The sequence below is a fragment of the Poecilia latipinna genome, unplaced genomic scaffold (assembly GCF_001443285.1).
Source record: "Poecilia latipinna isolate Pla-1442-1.1 unplaced genomic scaffold, P_latipinna-1.0 Scaffold2578, whole genome shotgun sequence".
Classification (NCBI taxonomy): domain Eukaryota; kingdom Metazoa; phylum Chordata; class Actinopteri; order Cyprinodontiformes; family Poeciliidae; genus Poecilia; species Poecilia latipinna.
In genome coordinates, this window is record NW_015115194.1 from 25,689 (window position 1) to 46,046 (window position 20,358).

General features: G+C 37.6%; 1 protein-coding gene across 1 annotated transcript in view; it reads right to left on the bottom strand.

Moving 5' to 3' along the window:
* LOC106938367 (E3 SUMO-protein ligase PIAS2-like) overlaps window positions 1-17,648 on the bottom strand; it is a 42,941-nt gene extending 25,293 nt beyond the window's left edge. The window contains exons 1-6 of the mRNA XM_015020402.1: window positions 17,553-17,648; window positions 13,449-13,633; window positions 11,713-11,800; window positions 11,582-11,632; window positions 10,199-10,289; window positions 9,973-10,107 (exon numbers count right to left, since the gene is read on the bottom strand). Of these exons, the coding sequence (XP_014875888.1) occupies window positions 9,973-10,107; window positions 10,199-10,289; window positions 11,582-11,632; window positions 11,713-11,800; window positions 13,449-13,633; window positions 17,553-17,566 (564 nt within the window). The 5' untranslated portion in view covers window positions 17,567-17,648. The remainder of the gene's footprint in view (window positions 1-9,972; window positions 10,108-10,198; window positions 10,290-11,581; window positions 11,633-11,712; window positions 11,801-13,448; window positions 13,634-17,552) is intronic.
* Window positions 17,649-20,358: the final 2,710 nt, after the last annotated feature.

Here is a 20,358-nt window from a genome sequence, read left to right on the forward strand (position 1 = left end):
AGCTTATAATTATGGGTGCAACAGAGTGAAATGAGACCAGAGGCTGTTAGCAGGGCCGACCCTCAGTGTGGTTGTAAGCAAAATCTGTTTTTGAGGTCCACTATTTTTCTACAAATAATGTGGACTGCTGCAATCACGCACCTGCTATAAAACATGCTGTTTTGAAGTAAAAAAAAAAAAAAAACTCAAATATACCGGACCAACCACGAGAATCAACCCATTTAAGGCTAAAGCTCAGTTTCACACAAATGCAAACATTCTACCACAAATGTTTGGCTGTTGAACTGGACTGTTGAAGGTTGGTATGATGCTAATTTTATATTAGCAGCTCCACAAATCTTTTTGGTAAACATTACATTAGCAAATGACATGAAAACATACCTTCATCTTGGCTTTTTTTTCTGTTCTTCCTCTTTTCTTGTTCTGCCCCTGTTTTGCTAACTTAGGTTTGGATGTGCACTGCACATTGCCTGGCAGCTCATAAGTGTGACCTACCACTGCCACCAGGGGCCCCCAAGAACAACTTCTGTTCTCTTTAAGCATGTATAATGAAGGATTTCTACATGATCAAATATACATTACTGTTGTTAAAAAAATCACAACTTTATCATAAAATAGTGTGTTTTTGTTAACATAATCATATAGAAATCATTACGAAAAAAAATCAATTCCACTTAGGCCCCCCCCCAGGTCCCTTAGCAGCCACTTGTTTTCCTTAAGCCTGGGGCAGATAATATTGATGAAAGTGCCAAGGGTTTTTGTCCCAATTTGTAAAACTGGGCCAATATTAAACAATATTTATTTCCATCCTGTTCTCATTTGTGTCTGGAGAGGAAGTGGAAGGGGTCGGCCATGTAGTATTTGTTTAGTCATGTGCAGGGGCGCCGCCAGGAATTGTAGGCCCCCTGACAAAAAATTTGTTTGGGCCCCCCACACAGGTGCTGTTACAATTTTTTGAGTCTATTTGAGCCATTAAAAAGCATCACAATTTTAAAGGCTGCTTTCTTTGGTTCATTACTGATAATTAGCACAATATTTACTGCTCATGAATTTAACATCCAACAGTCCACATCCAGTATGCAAGTAGGTTGTTTAATTTTTTTCTATTAGTTTTAGATTAATGAAATGTCTCTCCCCATGAGTAACATTCAAAAGCAATGTGCAAAATGCACATAAAGCAATCCAGACTTCTAAAAATGCAATGTAGTTGCATTTTATTCAAGCTGCAGTACATAACTAATAAAAATTGTTTTCTCCATATTTATTAAAGTTATCACGATGTCATAGCAGTTTGTTATGAGACAGATAATCTGTGAAAACAATCAATTTCCTTCACCTCCTTCCTGAATTAGTATTACTGGTTAAAGTAATGCACTGTTCTGACCAAAACAACCAATCAGAACTAGCAGGACGCTCTTAGCTCTGTCAATTAGCCTCATTCACTCACTGCTAAACGTGCTAATAGGTTAGAAACAACTTATCATTAGAAGAAACTGTTTATCTGCCATCATTGGTAGCTATGCTAACTAAACTGAGCATTCACAGTTTGAATCTGCACAGCTCTGTGCTATGCTAGCTGCAGCATGGCACAAATCGAGGGGGATGAAGGATGAGCAGCGCCACATGAGATTGTGATTGACAGCACTAAAACTCTCCTGCCACCGGCTGGTTGTTTCTAGCAGTGGGAGAAGGCAGAGGAACGAACGAACGAACTTTTTAACGCAGATAGGGGGGGTTCTGGGCAAATATGGATATTTGTTTTTTGATCTGCGGAGTGGGAACATTAAAGTTTTACAGCTAAAAACAATCTTTGAAAATACAATATGATTAATTTTGTATTTGACAGGACCCCGATTTTTTTATTTTTATTTCTATGAACAAAAAATAAATAAATTGTGGAGGGCCCCCAGTTGGTGAGGGCCTCATCACTTTTCCCCCCTATACCGCGCCCCTGGTCATGTGACAGATATTGAAAGGCTATCTATTATCAGTTAATATTGATTATTGGCCATAACAGCAACATTAATATTGGATATAAATATCAAACTAATTGTTCATATTGATGCATCTCTAGTGGAACTGGCTGATCATGTGAGGGGTGGAGGTGAATGTGACAGCAAATTAGAGCATGAGATCAGGTGTTAAAGGAGGAGCCTGTATTTGGGGACAAACTGGTCCATCATATGAGCAGCAAGGCCAACAATATATCATCACAACAATATTGATATCTTAGAGGCTTGTTTGGAGTTCATTAATAATTATGACTGGGCAATAAAACAATTATTTGAATTTGTTGTGTAAGAAGATGTCATTTTTGGGAAATCTGGATTTTTTATTTTATTTTTTCTCCCACCATTGCGCACCCGGGGTTTCCATAGTTCAGCGATATCTTCTCACTCAGGGCCTTTTATTTTGGTTTCCAGACATGTTTTACAGCTTGTATTTCTTTGGACTTTGAATTCAGGTCAACTCCCAGAAGAGATGATTGATAAAATTCTTGGTTCCTTTGTTCCTTTTTACCAGTCTTCTGTTAGAAATCTTGTTGTCAACTTTGACAATTGTTTTAAACAGGTGAGCTTTATCGTGAAATCAAGCTTTTTTCATCTGCACCTTCTAGCAAAGGTTAAATCAAGCTTCTGTCTTAAAGATTTTGAGAAGCTTATCTATGCCATCATCACTACACATTTTCACTATTGCAACTCATTTTATAAAAATATGGACCAATCTTCTCTACAGCGTCTCCAAATGATTCAAAATTCCGCAGCTAGATATGAGCTAGCGAAGGCAGTGAAGTCAGGGAGTGTGTATCTGTAACCATGAGGATGTGTGTGCAGTTTGACCTTGAATTCTGTTAGTCTTCTCTCCCATGCAAACAGTTTCTGATAAAGGTGATATTATCTCAGAGCAAGTCCTTGAGTCCAGCCATTCCACGGATGTCATTTGGAAGTGGGTAGGACATAGGAAAGAGCAGCCTGTTTACATATCCTCTTGGACAGAGGTTCCCAAGCTGTGGGGCGTGCCCCCTACGGGGGGCGCCGTGTCATTGCAGGGGGGGGCGCGGGAAGCCGTCTGGATGAAAAAAAAAAAAAAACATGAACACTGGGGCCTGGGTTTTTACCTTAGAATGGCCAACTCTCTGTTATTCCTCTGTCAATTTGATACAGTAGAGGCTTCCACACTTCCCATATTTGTGTCCTCTGTCACTTTTATCAGCAGTTAAAACTGTTTAATCCGTTGTTAACATGTTGTAACCTGTTTTTCCGAGCCGCCTTTAAATGCAACATGAGCGCTACGACGCTCGCTGGGTTTACACCTGTGAAGGAGACCTGCTGCTGCTGGGCGGAGCTACGTAGGTTTGTGTTAGAATCACGGCAGCAAACCAGCAAAACGCAAATAACTTTTCACAGTTTTTCCCTCCAAACTAACCGACTTAATTGAGTAAAGCTGTTGGATGCAGGTAATGTTAGCTAAAAGATGACTAGCTAATATCAATACAGAACCTTAAGCTTAACAAGTAGCTTGTAGGCTACCGATGGTGTCTATTTTCAGCTACGTACATTCATTTTGCCCCCATAAAAGTTGATGCCCCCCCCCCCGCTTTTCCCTTTGCAAATTCTCCAAGATCAATTCCAACCCACTGGTGAGCTCCAGTACCTGCAGCCAGGCTGCAAATCTCAGCAAGAATTGCGTCCAGTTTGCTGTGGTCCCACAGTGTTCACCAGAAAACCCAATCCATCACACTGATCAGGCAGCTTGACGAGGGCCAAAACAGCTGCCGAAGTCTTCTGAATTTGTCAATATGCCGGGTATCTGCCAGCAGAAATCCCACTATCATGAAATAAATACAGATGCTCCACGTCTTCCAGGTATAATGTGGACAGACAAAAGTGTTTGTGGACATCCCAAGAGTCCAAAATGTATCCCGCTGGGTGAGTTCCAGCAGGACACGCGGGCTCTCCTTTGCTCAGTCTTCTAGTTGAGAAAATTTGATCAATTGCATCGAGAGACCAGCTGACTAGATCCATAATTTGTAGATGAATTAGATAAAATTAGGTTTTTGAAAATATTTTCAATCGTTTGTAATTGTTGACATTACAATGATTGCTGTAAAGTCAACAACACAAACACAAGTGCTACATGTTTGTCCAGGAGAATTGAATGCTGCCAGTCGGTGATGCTATCTGTTGGCTTTCCTTGGATAGAAATTTATTAATCTACTTTGAATAATTAATTGATAATACGCTCAATTGGAATGAATTGGAGGGTTTTCTCTACTCTTGTGCATTACATCATATTTATTTTCTTCTTCAGGTTTCCAGGAGTCCCAAAAGAGCTTCAGGAGGAGAATGGAATCCAATACAAATTTGAAGTGTATGAAAATATTTAACAAATTATGTAATATGAAAAAATAAGATTATGAGGCAATGCACGGTAAATGTTGACGCATAATTTTGTTTTACTGTTTTATTTCATTATAAAAGTGTTGGGACAGTTGGTAGCAGAGAGTCTGTCCTGGCTCCTGTAGGTTAAACAAAGAGTGTGTGATCATTGTTATGATCAATCTGATTAGCATCTCTTGGGAATGTGAAAGGAGATGGAAGCATTTCATCAAAGCTCCCATTTTCCTGCTAAGTGTTGTATGTTGATTACCCGAGATAAATAAGTGTAATTATTATTGTAACTGAAGCTTCTCTATTAAAAACAAGTGCTTATATTAGTTTCTCTCACTTCAATAATTTAGAAAAACTAATTGACCAAGCTGAAGCATAGCAAAGTTAGAAATGTTTGATTTTAAATAAAATGCTAATCTTTTAAATCATTAAGTCCTTATTGCTTTGAGTCTTTTCATGTCGGTTGTGGTGCTCCTGGTAATGTCAATGTTGGGAAGCAGGCCATACTCAGAACCAATAGAACAGTCTTCTGCNAATTACTTTGCTTCACTTCCTTTTTCACAGTAGCAGTGAAAAAGTAGCAGACGAACAGGGACAGCGATGCGTTTAAAAACCTATCTGGTTTTTACCGGAGGCGTATGCTGCAGAACTCGGAAAACAATTCTCTGATTGGTTTATCGCTGCTAGTGTATGTACTGTACACTTTACGTCTCTGTGTCAGGGACAGATTTTGGAATTCAGTGCACACAGAAGGCGCACTGCTGATTTTTGAGAAAATTTAAGGCTTTTAGGTGTGCCTTATAGTCCAGAAAATACGGTACTCAAAAGTACTTCACAATATCATTTAAATCTGTAGTCTAAGGGTTAGGGTTAAAAGAAATCTAGATCAGGCATTGGTGACAATGTGCTGACCCTAAAGAGCAGGTTTATTTTAGTTGGGGTACATCTTTCACTGCGAAGCAGTGAAACACTGCGAAGGCCTAATGGAATCGCAGGACTTCTCATTATTTTTCCGTCAAATGGTTGTTTGGAGCCTTTAACATATTCAAAAACTCACCAAAATGTACCCAAAGATGTACCCCAACTAAAATTTTTGAATTCTTGTGGAATCACAAGTGGGCGTGGCCAAACTGCTTTACAGCGCCCCCTAACGTGAGATAGAACAACCCATAGGTCGTAGAGAACTTAAACTCGGTACGAAAGTAGGTCCCCTCAAATCATGACAAAAAGTCTCTTAGAGGTACCCCCTAAAATGCACAGGGAGGCAGCCATTTTGGATCAAAGGGCACATTTTGGCCATTTTTCACTTTTACTCACTCTGAACTTTAACAAACTCATCCTAGGGATTTTGTTCCATCGGTTTCATTCTTGGTCAAAATGCAGTTAAGGCGTGGGGCTTTAAAAGTTATCAAAAAAATTCAGTTTTTGTATATGTTCAGGGTGCGTGGGGAAGCGGCGAACTTGGAGTACTCACCAAAGCAAACAAAATGGTATAACTTTCAAATAAAAAGGTCAATTGGCACCAAACTTGGCATGAATGATCCTGGTTGGATGCCTGACGATCCAATCAACCATCTCTGACCCCCTTGACCTAATCAAGATGATCTGGTGTTAGAAGATAGATATCTAGTTAGTCTCACTTGCTTTAAAGCACAATGACTTTTCGGTGGAGGGCGTGGTCATGGTGGCATGGCAAAATTCACAGGTGACACTGTTGCCATACGTTTGGCTCTAAATTCCACATATTTCTGCCAAGTTGCACCAAATTCACTGGGATTGATCCTTGTCCAACCCCCAACAGGAAGGCAGTCCAATATTTGGTGGGTGTGGCCTAATTTCTCTACAGCGCCCTCTGGAATATTTTAAATGATCAAGTGTCAAAATCTGACTATTCGCCATGAATATTGGCCTTTGTGGCCAATATTCATGGCGAATATCAAGGTGCAAGGTGCAATAACGTCCACACACAAGGTTAGAGCTGCATCAGACTTTCTATGTCTCATTACCAACCAGCCCTCATCACATTCACATGGTTAATTGATATCATCTTATAGTCCTACAGGAAGTCACCTATTTTTTCTGCTGTATGTCTTACTTTTAATCTTTGATTCATATAGGTTTAAACCTGTGCCAAGTGACATAAAATGGCAAGATAATGATCTCTGTCAACACTGGCTGGTGGCTGAACCATGTGGGCGTGGCTGAATGGCGAATTTCAATCCCTTGCCATATGCATACGGTAATCTCTAAATCATACATGCATCATCTGATTTGGACCAAATTTTTTACAATTGACCTTCGTGAACCTCTAAAGAGCCCAATAACATTAAATTGTAATTTGACTGCACTGCATCCCCTATGTTATTCCATCAACTATATCTCCTTACTAAATCAGCCAATCTACACCAGATTTGTTTTATGTATGCTCAGGAAGCACTGCTGAACACATTGATGTGCATCGCCCAGTAGACGAGTGCAGGAACAGTGCGAGAGCATCAATGGTGGCGAGCGAGTGGCATTGCTGCACCACCTGTGGCCACCATGAGGTCAGTGCAGCACTGATTTGTGAGGGCTGTTCGAGGCTGCTTGAAGCTTTAATTTTTAAAATTATTTATGTTAAAACTATGTAAAGCATATGATATACATTATACATTTAAATAGCTTGTATTTCCACACTTATGCTAACCATAATCAGAGTTTGAAATTGATTTTAATATCAAGAAATGTTAAAGTGTACTTTATTGTGAAAAACCAACACTGGTGGTGGGTTTACTGTCATAGCACTAACCCCTGACTGCTCTGTTTGCGGAGATATGATGGGAAAACATAGAGGTGATGATCATACTGGTCTTTATTGACTATTCACTCACTTTTGTTTTGGTTGTGGACAATAAGTTGCAAGTATGAAGTAAGCACATGGCTCATTAGTATCTCCAACCAGGGGTGTTGCCAGGAATCTTCGGCCACCTGACAAAAAATTAGACTGTGCCCCCCCCCCGCACAGCTGCTGTTACAATTTTTTGAGTTCATCTGACCCATAAAAAGCGTCACAATTTTAAAGGCTTGCATCTGCTTTGCTTTCTTTGGTTCAATACTGATAATTAGCACAATATTTACTGCTCATGAATTTAACATCCAACAGTCCACATCCAGTATGCAAGTAGGTTGTTTAATTTTTTTCTGTTAGCATTAGATTACTGAAATGTCTCTCCGCATGAGCAACATGGGGAGAGACAAAAGCAACTTGCAAAATATACATACAGCAATCCTGACTTCTCAAAAATGCTATGTAATTGCATTTTATTCAAGCTGCAGTATATAACTAATAAAAAATATGTTTTCTCCATATTTGTTAAAGCTGTCATAGCAGTTTGTTATGAGACAGATAATCTGTGAAAACAATCAATCTCCTCCATCTCCTTCCTGAATTACAATTACTGGCACCGTTCTGACCAAAACAACCAATCAGAACCAGGACGAGGGTCTTCTTCATTTACTCACTGCTAAATGTGCTAATGGTGGAGAAACAACTTATCATTACAAGAAACCGTTTATCTGCCGTCATTGGTAGCTATGCTAGCTAAACTGAGCATTCACAATTTCAATCTGCACAGCTCTGTGCTATGCTAGCTGCAGCACGGCACAAATCGAGGGGAGGAAGGATGAGCAGCACCACATGAGATTGTGATTGACAGCACTAAAACTCTCCTGCCACTGACTGGTTGTTTCTAGCACTGGGAGAAGGCAGAGGAAATAGATTTTTCACAGATTACCTCTCATACCAGACTGTCACAACATAATGACAGTTTTAACAAATATGTGGAAGAAAATATATTTGTATAAGTTACATACTGCAGCTTTAATTTCACTCAGGAGAGGACGGGTCAGGAGGGAGGTGTTTTAGAGCAGCTGCGGACTGACTCACCTGTTGTTAAATGGTAAAAGGCACAGAGACAAGTTAAATATATGAATATGTTGGAAATTTTTTTCCTTAATCCACTAAATGCTAGTGAAAAGGAGGCAAACAGTAGTCTGTAGCTAAGCTAATTATGCTAAATGGTTGATAATCTCACACAGTCTACCCATCTCTTGGAGAAAAACTGGGTTCTAAATTAACACTCTTGTCTTTTTCTCTCTCTCCCTCTCTCTATTTTGATTTTGAAAACCTGATTTTATAACTTTTCTTAGCAGCATAGTAACTGCCACAGTCGTTTCGTGACAACTGTATTCAGCTGCAGCTTCTACTGACGGCAGCTGCATACGTCACCGTGAAGCGCTCCAAGCAGGAATGAACCATTTCATGCAGATCCAGGGGGGTTCAGTGCAAAAACGGATGTGTGTTTTTTGGTCTGGGAGGGGTAACAAAATTTTTACTGCTGAAAACAATCTTTGAAAATACAATACGATTAATTTTGTATTTGACAGGACCCCGATTTTTTCTATTTTATTTCTATGAACAAAATATAAATAATTAAATTGTGGAAGGCCCCCAGCTGGTCAAGGCCCCTAGAATTGTCATCACTTTTCACCCCTTTACCACGCCCTTGTCTCCAACAAATCACTCAAGCTGCGTGTTAGAAAAAACATACTTTGGAGATTACAACATCAACTTTAAAAGATGCCAGTGGAAAGAAAACTAGGACAGAATGACTTGCATGACCAGAGGAATTCATGCCAAATGGAATATTTTTCAGTTCCTTGGGGTGAGTTGCAGAGCTTCCATTGTTTTTAGAACGCTATTACAACACATCGCATGCCACCGGCAGATCTAGGTCTGCCTGGGGTTGCACTTCTGCAGCTGTGCTCTGCAATACGACAGTGACATGGCAGAAAGCAGTGGAGCGCCCTGCTGATGAAGTACATCTGTTGCACCTAAAATAAAAATAATTATTCATGTCTGGCTTTCTTCAGGCTGAAAGAAAACATTGTCCAACATGTTATAGTTATTATAGTTTTCTACTTATCATAGAGAATCTAAAGCTGAGAAACCCTCCAGCATTTAGGCATTGTTTAATGTCACAAGAGCTCAGAGTTCACAGACAACTCCATGAAAAAAGCTATCAAGACAGATGCTTCTAAACTTCTAAAAATATATATTTCTAACTAGATGAAGACAAGTCATATCTGTTGAGAATGATGTGACATGATGTGGCAATTTGATTATTTTGAACAGCTTTATGCCATGAACAGTAGGACGGAAGCTGTTCTTTGTTGTTTGACTTAGTTTGCATATAATGCTCTGCTCACTCATCAAATTCTATTGTTATTTTTAATTAATTTAAAATTGTTTAATCAGGAATAAAAATAACAGATGCATACAATTGATAGAAACTGTTGGATAATTTTTATATTTCATGGTGCAAAAGAGAATTTTTGCTTTTGTGTTTTGAAATGTTTGAACAAATAATTTAAAATGTTCTAAGTCAATTTAGCACTGTTTATCTGTATTGGATTGGTACTGGCGGATACTAAACCTCAGATATTTGTATTGGAAGTGAAAAAAGTGGATCGGTGCATCCCTAGTTTGAGGCCACTGATTTAAATAGCTTGCTTAAATTCAATAAGATATTGTAAACCTCACCTTTCCCATTTCTTGGGTCCATGTCACTGAAATCTGGTTTGGCACAGCAGAAGAAAGTCTGACAAGGGAGGTAATGTTAAGAGGTCTTCCTGTTCTCTTCTGTTCAACTCCATTTTTTGGTGGTGGTGCAAATCCCTAAAGATATAGAAAATTTAGTGTTTTCCCCCATTAAATACTTTAGTGGAAGGTTTACATTTTACTGTTCTAAAGGAAAAATGGCACTTACAGGCAAAGGAAAGAGCTTGCCATTGACCTTTATGCAAAGACTGTTGGGGAAATTATCATCTTGTGGACAACTTGTCTCTGCCAAGCAGAACCTGAAAGTTAAAAGAACCATTTAAAATTTTCTTAGACGCATCTTGATATTATCCTTGGCGGTGTCAAGAGAGTTTGCAGGCAAGAAGTGACAGTATAATTTAATTAATTTTGCTTATATAGTGCCAACTCTCAATAAAAGCCATAAAGGTGCTTTTCTAATCAGATTAAATTTATATGCAGATTTTCAAGCATATTAATGTAGTTGAGTACATTAAATTGTAACTACACATATTTAAATTAAACCTTAGCTAAAATAATGTGCAATCAAGCCCAACTATTATGCCAATTTATCAAACAGCTTTCAATCTAAGGAAATCCAGATGATTTCTATGAAAATGCATGAAGACTGTTCTTGTCTTACTGTATGAGAACAAATTTGTCAAATAGATTCACAGTTAATCAATTTAAATGCCACACTCTCATTTAGATTATCTGTTTTGCACAAAAACAAAAAGTTAAATATATTTGAAATTTTGAGTGTTAATGCACAAATTGTACTTTGTCAATTACAAATAATAAAATGTCATTCTTGGATCGTAAAACATTTCCCTAAAGTTTTTACCTTTGAAGTCAGCAAAGTGGGTGTAAACACATTCAGTAAATAATGTGAACTTGGATATTGATTACTTGGCAACTTGAAAGGGGTTATAAATCCCTGACGTTTTACAACAAGTTGCTGTCATATTGCAATGCAGACAGTATCGACTTGCAGAGCAGGACGGTACCAATGTGCTTGAACTTGAGTCTGTACACAATAGTGCAATTAATGCATTAAAGCACATTGCACCAACAGGCAATATGTTGCATGCTGGTTTTATTTTATTAGTTTTGCCAAGTGAGGGGAATACTTCATAATCCAAGCTGCCTCAATGTAAATATTAGAATTTAATTTTTATTGAAAACTATATATATCGTACAACCTTGTGTGTAGCATCCGTTAATATGGGATACAATCTGCTGAATCACTGACAAACTAAAGGTGTCTGAATGACGGGACCTTCTTTACAGTCTTATTGCAAAACCATGTTGTGAAAAGGGGCATTGTTGTTCCCTTCATTACTTTTTGGACAGCTTCATTCATTATGTTATTTCTGGAGGACTTTAACTTTAAAAACCACTGACAACAGTTTTTGTTGGATTTATGAAGAGTAGCGAAAATACCAATATTAACCTTTACATTATTTTTAGCTACAAAATTTATTTAAAAGTTGCTAATCTCTTTTGTCATTTCGTATTAAATGACAATAATTAATATGAATTAATTACTTGTATAATTCAACTAAGTTCTCACCTTAGTTGAATTTGAACCATATAGTCCCTTCTGCCACCTGGCAGGAAGTCTCTGTAAAACATAACAAACCACTCATTTTAATATATATGATTTCTTCAACTGGTGAAGAAACTTTAACAAACAGTCCATACCTGGATATGCATACTTCTCGAACTTGCTGAGGTGTTAATGCAAAAATAAAATACTTTTCTTGATGGTACCTCTGTGCAGTACTTGCTCCTAAAAAATATAAAATGTACATTTTAAAAATATATTACAAATATATACAAAATACAAGTTTCTAAAAGGTTTAGTAAAGGTTTAGGAAACCAACAGACGTGAAGAGCTTGCTGCTGATTCTGTGAAACTCAATCATTTTCTGACAGGGGCATGTTCAAAAAAATAGCAGTGCTGAGTTCAATTAGTGAGGTCATTGATTATGTGAAAAAACACTGGTGTTATACAGGTGATCCTTATTTAAGGATCAAGGCAACTGTCGCTGCATATGCTAGATGTGCATTTGTCCTTGAAAAACAGAATAACATGAGTCGTTCAAGACACTGTTCAGAAGAAGAGCTATCTTTGATCAAAAAATTAATAAAAGAGGGGAAAACCTATAAAGAAGCACAGAAAATGATAGGCTGTTCAGCTAAAATGGTATCAAATGCTTTAAAAATGGCAGCCTAAACCAGAATGTTGAGGGGAAAAAAAGAAAAACAACTATTTGAATGGATCGGAGAATATCCAAAATTGCAAAGGCTCAGCCAATAATCAGCTCCAGGAAGATCAACGAAGATCTGTGTTTGGCTGCGAGTTCTGCAACAATCAGAAGACGTCAATGAGAAGCCAAGCTACCAGCAGGAAGTCCCCGCAAAGTGCCGTTGTGAAAAATCCATGTGCTGAAGTAAATACAATTTGCCAAAAAACACATTGACTGGCCTAAAAAGGAATGGAGTAATATTTTGTCGACTGACGAGAGTAAGATTGTTATATTTGTTCTAAGGGCCACAGACAGTTTGTCAGACATCCTGCAAACTCTGAATTCAAGCCACAGTACACACTGAAGACGATAAAGCACGGTGGTTCAAGCATCATGATATGGGGAGGTTTCTCATGGTGTTGGTCCTATTTAATGCATACCAGGGATCATGAATCAGTTTGACTACACCAGAATACTGGAAGAAGTCATGTTGGTGTATGCTGAAGCGAAAATACCCTTGAAATGTTTGTTTCAACAAGACAATGACCCCAAACACACCAGCAATCGAGCAAAATCATCAGACAAACAGAATTCAAGTAATAGAGAGGCCGGACCTTAATCCCACAGAAAACTTGTGAGCTGACTTTTATCATTTGTAGTTAAAAAATATGAAGTCGTGCTTCAGTGTCAAGCATGCTCAAGTATACCAAGATTCAATATACTTAATATATTTATTTTTCACAAGGGTAGAACTTGACTGACTTAAGATAAAGCTTTATCAACTCTATTTATTAACCCTTCCACTTACCCTAATCATTACTGGTACATTCCTAACATTTAACGTGAAGTTAATGTACACTTTGTCCCCAACCCTAAAAACAGTGGTCTTAAGTTTTCACATTGTAAATTATTATCCTGGAAATGATCCCCAAACACTTAAGTACATACAGACACTGAATACGTTCACTTTCAATTAGTGAAAGTGAAAGTATTCAGTTCTGGTCCAGAAGCCCTTCATGAACAAAAAAAACAACAACTTGGTAACATTGCTTGTCAGACTTTACTGAATAAATAAGGCTGCAATCAAAGAGTAATGTTTAAGTGCACTGAACTCACTGAAATGTCAATGAACTCTTGTAAAAAGTTACTGTTAACAAACTGTTAACAAAATTGGGAAACATTACAGACCTAGACTTGAAGGCTTGATAAGAACATCCAGCACATCATAAAAGGGCAGGGGTTTCATCTGTACATCAGGATGGACAGGGGGAATCAGAGGGGCAGGCTGCTGAAGGTTCATGCTGGTTTTGGCACAGTACCACACTGCTGTTTCGCCTGTCAAGAGGCTGAGGTTTATGTTAGAGTGCTGACTCCTGCCAACAGAGAATAGTTGTCAGTACATTTTAGTCCTCTAAACCATGGTTACAACCTGCTTAGCTTACAATAGTGAAAAGAAACTACATAAAACAACATTTCACAAATTAAATATAGATACAAACATTGCAAATCCAGAAAACAACATACAAAGAGTTCAATAGTTTTTAGTCAGATGTTTTAAGACTGATTCAAGTAGCAGTTATAACGCTAATTTTCCTAAAAGCATAACAAACTGGTACACACTACCAACACAGGCTGGAGAGGAAGGAAACAACATCAAAGCATCTTTTTACAGTAATAAGCCTTCAGCCCCTAATTTTAGTCAAATTGTAATATTCTTGCAAAAGTTGTAAATACTTCTTAGAGATGTGTTAAATCTGAAGCAGACATTCATTCTGAATATTCAAAAAAGCACACAATTTGAAGCACAATGATTCTGGTTGAATAAGCAAAAGTCCATATTTTTATTCATATTTTTAATAAGTTTCTACCTTAAGGAGCACTGTTTGACCAAATTGTTAGCCGATTGTACTGAATTAACTAAAAAAAGAGCAGCTGTAGGCTTTTATAAAGTGGTAGTTTGAACATAGATGCTAATGGTTAACCAATGCATGGATAATTATATAACACATAATATTTTTATTCTGTGGAAAGCATGCCATGGGAAGTTAGTATATCATAAATCTACCCAAACAATATGCCCTGTTGTATTAAACAACAGAGTACCAAGAGTATTGAAGCACCAACTGCAGATCAGCAACTAATGACTTTAAAAAGTTTCATGAGATATGAAAGCGACTGACAGAACTCATCTTTAAAATGTATAATCAGTTAAACATGTTGTCAGTCCGTCATTAGCAAGTCAAGTGGGCTTTTTTAAGTTTGATATCATCTGCCAAGCTTGAGGCTATAGTCCAGTCAAGAAACAACCTAGCCAAAATATTGCAAGAACTATATGGGGGGAAAAAACAAGCTCTTTACCAAGTCTGTGAACTACAGCAAATGTTGAAATAATAACTGAGAGATTACCAATAACTGCTCATATTTCCTTTGAAGAACTTAGTTTATAGGTCTAACAGGGTATTTGCTTTAGCTGGTGAAGTTTTATGTGGTAATCAAGACTTGATTAGAAGATGTGCTTGTTGATCCATTAGGCAAATAGATCATTTCCTTTGTATTGTATTAAGATTGTGCCATAGACAGACAGATAGATTAATAGATCGATATATATGACATAAACCATAAATCCGGTCATGATTAATTATGGGTATTTTTTGCTACAATGGAAAGCATGGCAATGGCAAACTACTTTTTCTTTCAATTCCTTCATAATGCAGCCTTTCCTGCCTTGTAGTCATAAAAGCCGAGTCAGTACTATGACATTTACACAATTCATTGTTTACCGCAGGGGAACAAGGGCAAATCAGCCTAGATTTACTTAATTTTGTTAAATCTGCAATCAACCAACAACTATGTGAGAAACTGTTCCTAATCATATCTACCTCCGCAAAGATCTGTCTTCCATTTGCTCTGCTGTGAGAGAGGACTGACTGATCTCCCCTCAGGTCACATCTGCACAGTTAACATTAGTCATCTCACTGTTAACTGTCAACTTATCTGATATATTTAGTGATTTTTCAGACAAAAAATGGATATTAGCCAAAGTCAAAATCAAGAGGTCAGTCTTTTTAAAGATTTGGGTACCCTTGTAAAAATCCCAACATAAAACAGCACAGGACACACACCAATGTCTACCAATCAATACCAATTCAATTTGATGATGAAAAAAATACAGAGTGCATGTAACCTCTGCATCAAATGGTGTCCTTAGACAGTTTACACTGCATATAACAGTTGAGAGAAATGTGTTCAGTTCAATGCATCACCAAAAGTTAAAGCACACGGCTCTGCTTAGCTGCTGTGTTTAAGTATGCAGATGAAAGAGCCTTTTAACCCTCCTCTGATGTTCATTTCTGAGGTGCTCCAACAACGTTGCCAGCTCAATTAGACCCAGGGATTTTTTTATATGCAGTAGGGTCAGAATCCAAAACGTTTCCCCAAAACATTTTTGAATCTGTTCATTAACGCTATTACTAACAATTTCAATCAATATTCAGTGCAATGGCGTTCTTTACCTCTTAGAGATAAGTGATGAATGAGGATAATTCACTTGTTTTCACAAAAATAAAACTATTTAAATTTTTAATGTCCAATAGGAAAACCTACACAGAAAAATCAGTATATACATGTAAATATTATTTTTGCTGCCAGTGTGCAGTCTTTCACCTGGTACTGTGTTACCCAGTAACTTCTCCAAGTTATCTACTCCCCCTTTGGTAGCGTAGTCCTTTCCAGTGTTGATTTTAGCAAAGTGCTGATGAGGACAATAATGTGAAGAGATTATCAAAGGTTACGTTGTGCCTCTGAGACCATTTTCGATATCAAGTACAACCCTTGTACAGTGATTCTTCTCTGGACCTCGTAAAGCTGGCTTTCCAGCATAAACCTTCTATGGTTTACGCTGCTGCTCAGATTTTTTTATGCCATATTTAGCTATTTGGAAGGCATATATTGCTAGAATGAGAACTCCCGAAATAAGAATGAAAATGCCTTTCATCAAAACACTCGTTCCTTGTAGATCAGACATTTCAAGAATGATTTTCTTTATTAAGCTGGGCAGCAGTAGCTCAAAAACTGACTTGATGTCTTTGACACAAGCTGCTGCCATTATATTAAAGCCACTACCTTTATTACATTCTCTGCACGCAGTTGTCTTGGTGTTTATTTGGAGATGAAAACCACTGGAGTTCACAATGTTTTTACATGAATATCATGTTTGGATATGACTGATATTTTCATCATTTGTTTTATAATCAGAATTAGAATTGACCTCAATACCATCTTCAGCTTCCTTCTGTATTTCCCTGTCGTGATCAAAGATACGTTCGGGCACCTCCATTTTATTTCTGCTGGTCATCTACTTAAAATCTGAAAACGACTATATCACATGTAAAGTTTTAGGATTTCCTTGCAGATAATATTTATATGTTAACCCCTCGTATGCCGAGGGGGTAAGTAGGTTTCGCCTATGTAAAATAACCCATTTTCATCTTATATACTCATCGTGGTTATTAAGCCAAGCAGAAGAAGTTTCAACCAGAAAAAATACTTTGAACAATTTCTTTTTTAGATTTTTAAACTTTATAATGGGTCAACTTGACCCATTATAAACCTAACCCTAACCGTTTAACAGGGCGGTTAAACGGTTAAATCAAACGATAAAATGGTCGATATCCCTCCCAGAGGTTTGTACTGAGTTTGCAAAGAGGAGTAAATGGTTATTGGTCATTTCGTTCTTCAGCAACGTTGTAGCCATCCTTAGCCCAGAAACGACAAGCTTTAATGCAAAGCTTGTCGTTTCTGGGCTAATTCATAATTGTAGCCTGCTAACGACTGCTTTAGACCCATATAAAAATGCAACACAAACATCTATGATCAACATTTCCTTTGTCTACTCCAATAAATATTCAATCACTCCACAAAACCGAGCTCGTACAAAGGACAATGGTAATAGTAGTCCCTGTAAGGTGTTAGAAACTATTTTTAATTATCATTTAATGCAATCATACCCGTCGATATCGTCATTTAGAAATGTAAAAAAAAAAAATACTTTTAGTAAGCAGTACATTTTCAAAATATAAAACACAAAGGAGCTGCTTTGTGAAAAGTAAAACTGTTAGCATAAGGCTATTCTTAGAAGTGTTTTAAGATCTGTAGTACATTGAAACTCTATGCGTATAAGTGTCCTCCAACTTTTTCAGTTCACGGTGTTATATATTTACAGCTTTTCTACCTTCATAGCGTCATGAAAAGTCAAAATAACCAAGATTACAATGCCTTTTTGTTTTCGCCTACCTGTGATCCCCCATTTTTTGCCATTTTGTTTTTCCGGGTCAGTATTTCCGTTATACCTTAGCTCATTTGCGCATGTGCTAAAAGAAAATACTTCCGGTAGGGTGTTTTTTTTGTTTTGTTTTTTTTCTTTCCGGTAGGGTGTTTTTATATTTTATTCTTCTTTTTACATTTCATTGTAATCGTAAAACATATTATATAATTCAAGTACAATCACAAAAATACAGATAAAAACAATTTGGTTGCATTTCGCTAAACTGCTTTGACTGACATTTTCTGAAAACAAAAATGTACCAAGTAAATGTATATTTGTGTACCAAACGTGAGGAAAACTGGAGTAATAAATGTTTATTTCCTATTGTGACTTTGAGTACAATCATTGCTAATAGTAGAGAGTGTTAGAAGAACCTTAAATCCTCCTTTTACCAAACCTTTACACAAATATGTTTGTAAGAATTAGCAAAGGCACTGCTTCCAAATTTGATTTTATTTGGTTCATGAATTCACAGATGCCCTGATTTAAGGGCATGAATAATCACAGAGAGTTTATTTTATTATACAAAATAACAAAATCTTAAACAAAGGTCAATGCTTCCCCTGGGAATATTTAGTTTGCTGCTTTGGGGAAAAATAATGAATAAGGAAAAGAAATAACACTCAGGTGCTCCCCAACAAAAACACACTCACACAAAATCACTGGAGAATACCACAAAGAAATAAAGCTCCTCTTCCACTAGTTTCTTCAGTCTAAATGAAACAGTCCCTTTAAAATGAGTCAGAGGGCTGAACAATAGAGTCCCCCTTCCTTAAACCCAAACAAAATCCAAAAAAATAATTTTAGTCAATAACTACCCAGAATAAATAATCCTAAATAAAACTAAACTAAACTAAACTGAAACTAAGCTACACTGAAACAGTAGCAGGCCAACCTCCTGATAAGTGAAACCAGTCAAATGATATAATCGATCCCTACAGCAGTGTTTCCCAACCCTGGTCCTCAAGACACACTGCCCTACAGGACTGCTTTCCAATATCTGGTGGGCGTGGCCTACATTCTCAACAACCCTCTCTAGAATGATTTAACCCTTGTGCATGGGAGGACTGAGGCATATGTAGAGGACTATGGCAAATGATACAAGTTTTACATGTGTGGGGTCAGTTGGACCCCATTTCTAAACACAAGGGTTAAAGAAATCAGCCCAAGCCATCCTTTGAAAGAGAATCATGAAATCTAATACACATGTGCAACTTCTCATGACCTGCCAAAAGTCTCTGTATATTGCATCTGATCAGTGTCCAGTTGCAGTGTTCTAGCTCTTCTCCACTAGAAGCAATTAAACAATAGGGATTTCTTTGTTTAAATAGGAAACAACTTCTCATCGAAGTGGACAGAAGTCACATGTGGTGCACCCCAAGGTTCAATTCTAGGACCCCTCTTTTTCAATATTTATATGATCTCATTAGCTCAAATTATAACAGGAAATAAGATTAGCTACCATAATTAGTCAGCCTTCTATCACCTGAAGAACATCTCCAGGATTAGAGAACTAGTGTCTCAGCAAGATCATGAGACATTAGCATTGATTACTGCAACGGGTCTGCCTAAAAAAATCAATTATCCAGCTGCAGCTGATCCAGAACGCTGCTGCTGTTCTGACTAAAACCAGGAAGATAGAAAACATCACCCCAGATTTAAAGTCCCTACACTGACACCCTGTAGCTCAGACTGTGAGTTTGTAAATCACTGAACGGTTTAGCACCACAATACATTAAAGATCTGCTGCTGTTGTATCAACCTTCCAGACCCCTCAGGTTCTGGTTCTGCTCTGCATCCCCAGAACCAGAACCAAACGAGGAGAAGCAGCATTCAACTTCTATGGTAAGGTAAGGTAATTTTATTTATATACCACATTTTCAGCAACAAGGCAATACAAAGTGCTTTACTGGAATTAAAAGGAAATGCAAACAAAATAACAAACCAAAGGAAAGAAAAAAGAAGAAAAAGAATCTAATATTGATGTTAATGTTGTATTGGTCTAGGTCAGTGTTTCTCAACCCTGGTCCTCACCGCCCCCCCTACTCTGCATGTTTTAGATGTGCCTCTATTCCAGAACAGCTGATTCAAATTATTGCATGACCATCAAGTGCTGCAGAAGCCTGTTAATCACCCAGAGATACAATTCAGGTGTGTGGCAGAAGGGAAACACCTAAAACATGCAGGACAGGGGGGGCGGTGAGGACCAGGTTTGAGAAACACTGATTTAGGTAGTGAATAGTCCACAGTTTCTAAAAAGAAAAAAAAAAAAGAACTAATTTCTGAGTTTGTTCTAAATCCTTTTCTGGGTTAAAAGTAAGTAGTCACAGTATCTAACAAGTAGTAATATAAAAGTAACTAGGTGGTGACTGTTCCTGTTATTTCTAGATTCTAAGTTCATAGTAATTCTAAGTCCATTTCTGGGCTGTATAATGTTGATCTAAATGGTTCGTACTCCACAATTTCTGATATTACTAATAAACTAAAATAATGGGTTAAATAGGGAGTACTCCATCGTTTCTAACAGATTAAAACAAATTTAATTTACAAAAGAAGAAAGGACACATTAGGGCAGATGACAACAATTCAGACAAAACAAAGGCCAAAGCAAAGACATGAGTGAAGGCGGTGACATCGACAGGGCCATGAAACCACGTTGCTCAGCCTCCTGGCAGAACACCAAAAAGGTGTTGTAATCAAGGCATGATGTCCTTGGGAGCGCTCAGCTCCACAGCTCCATAGATACAGGAGGAGGTGAGGAGGGAAGAGCATTGT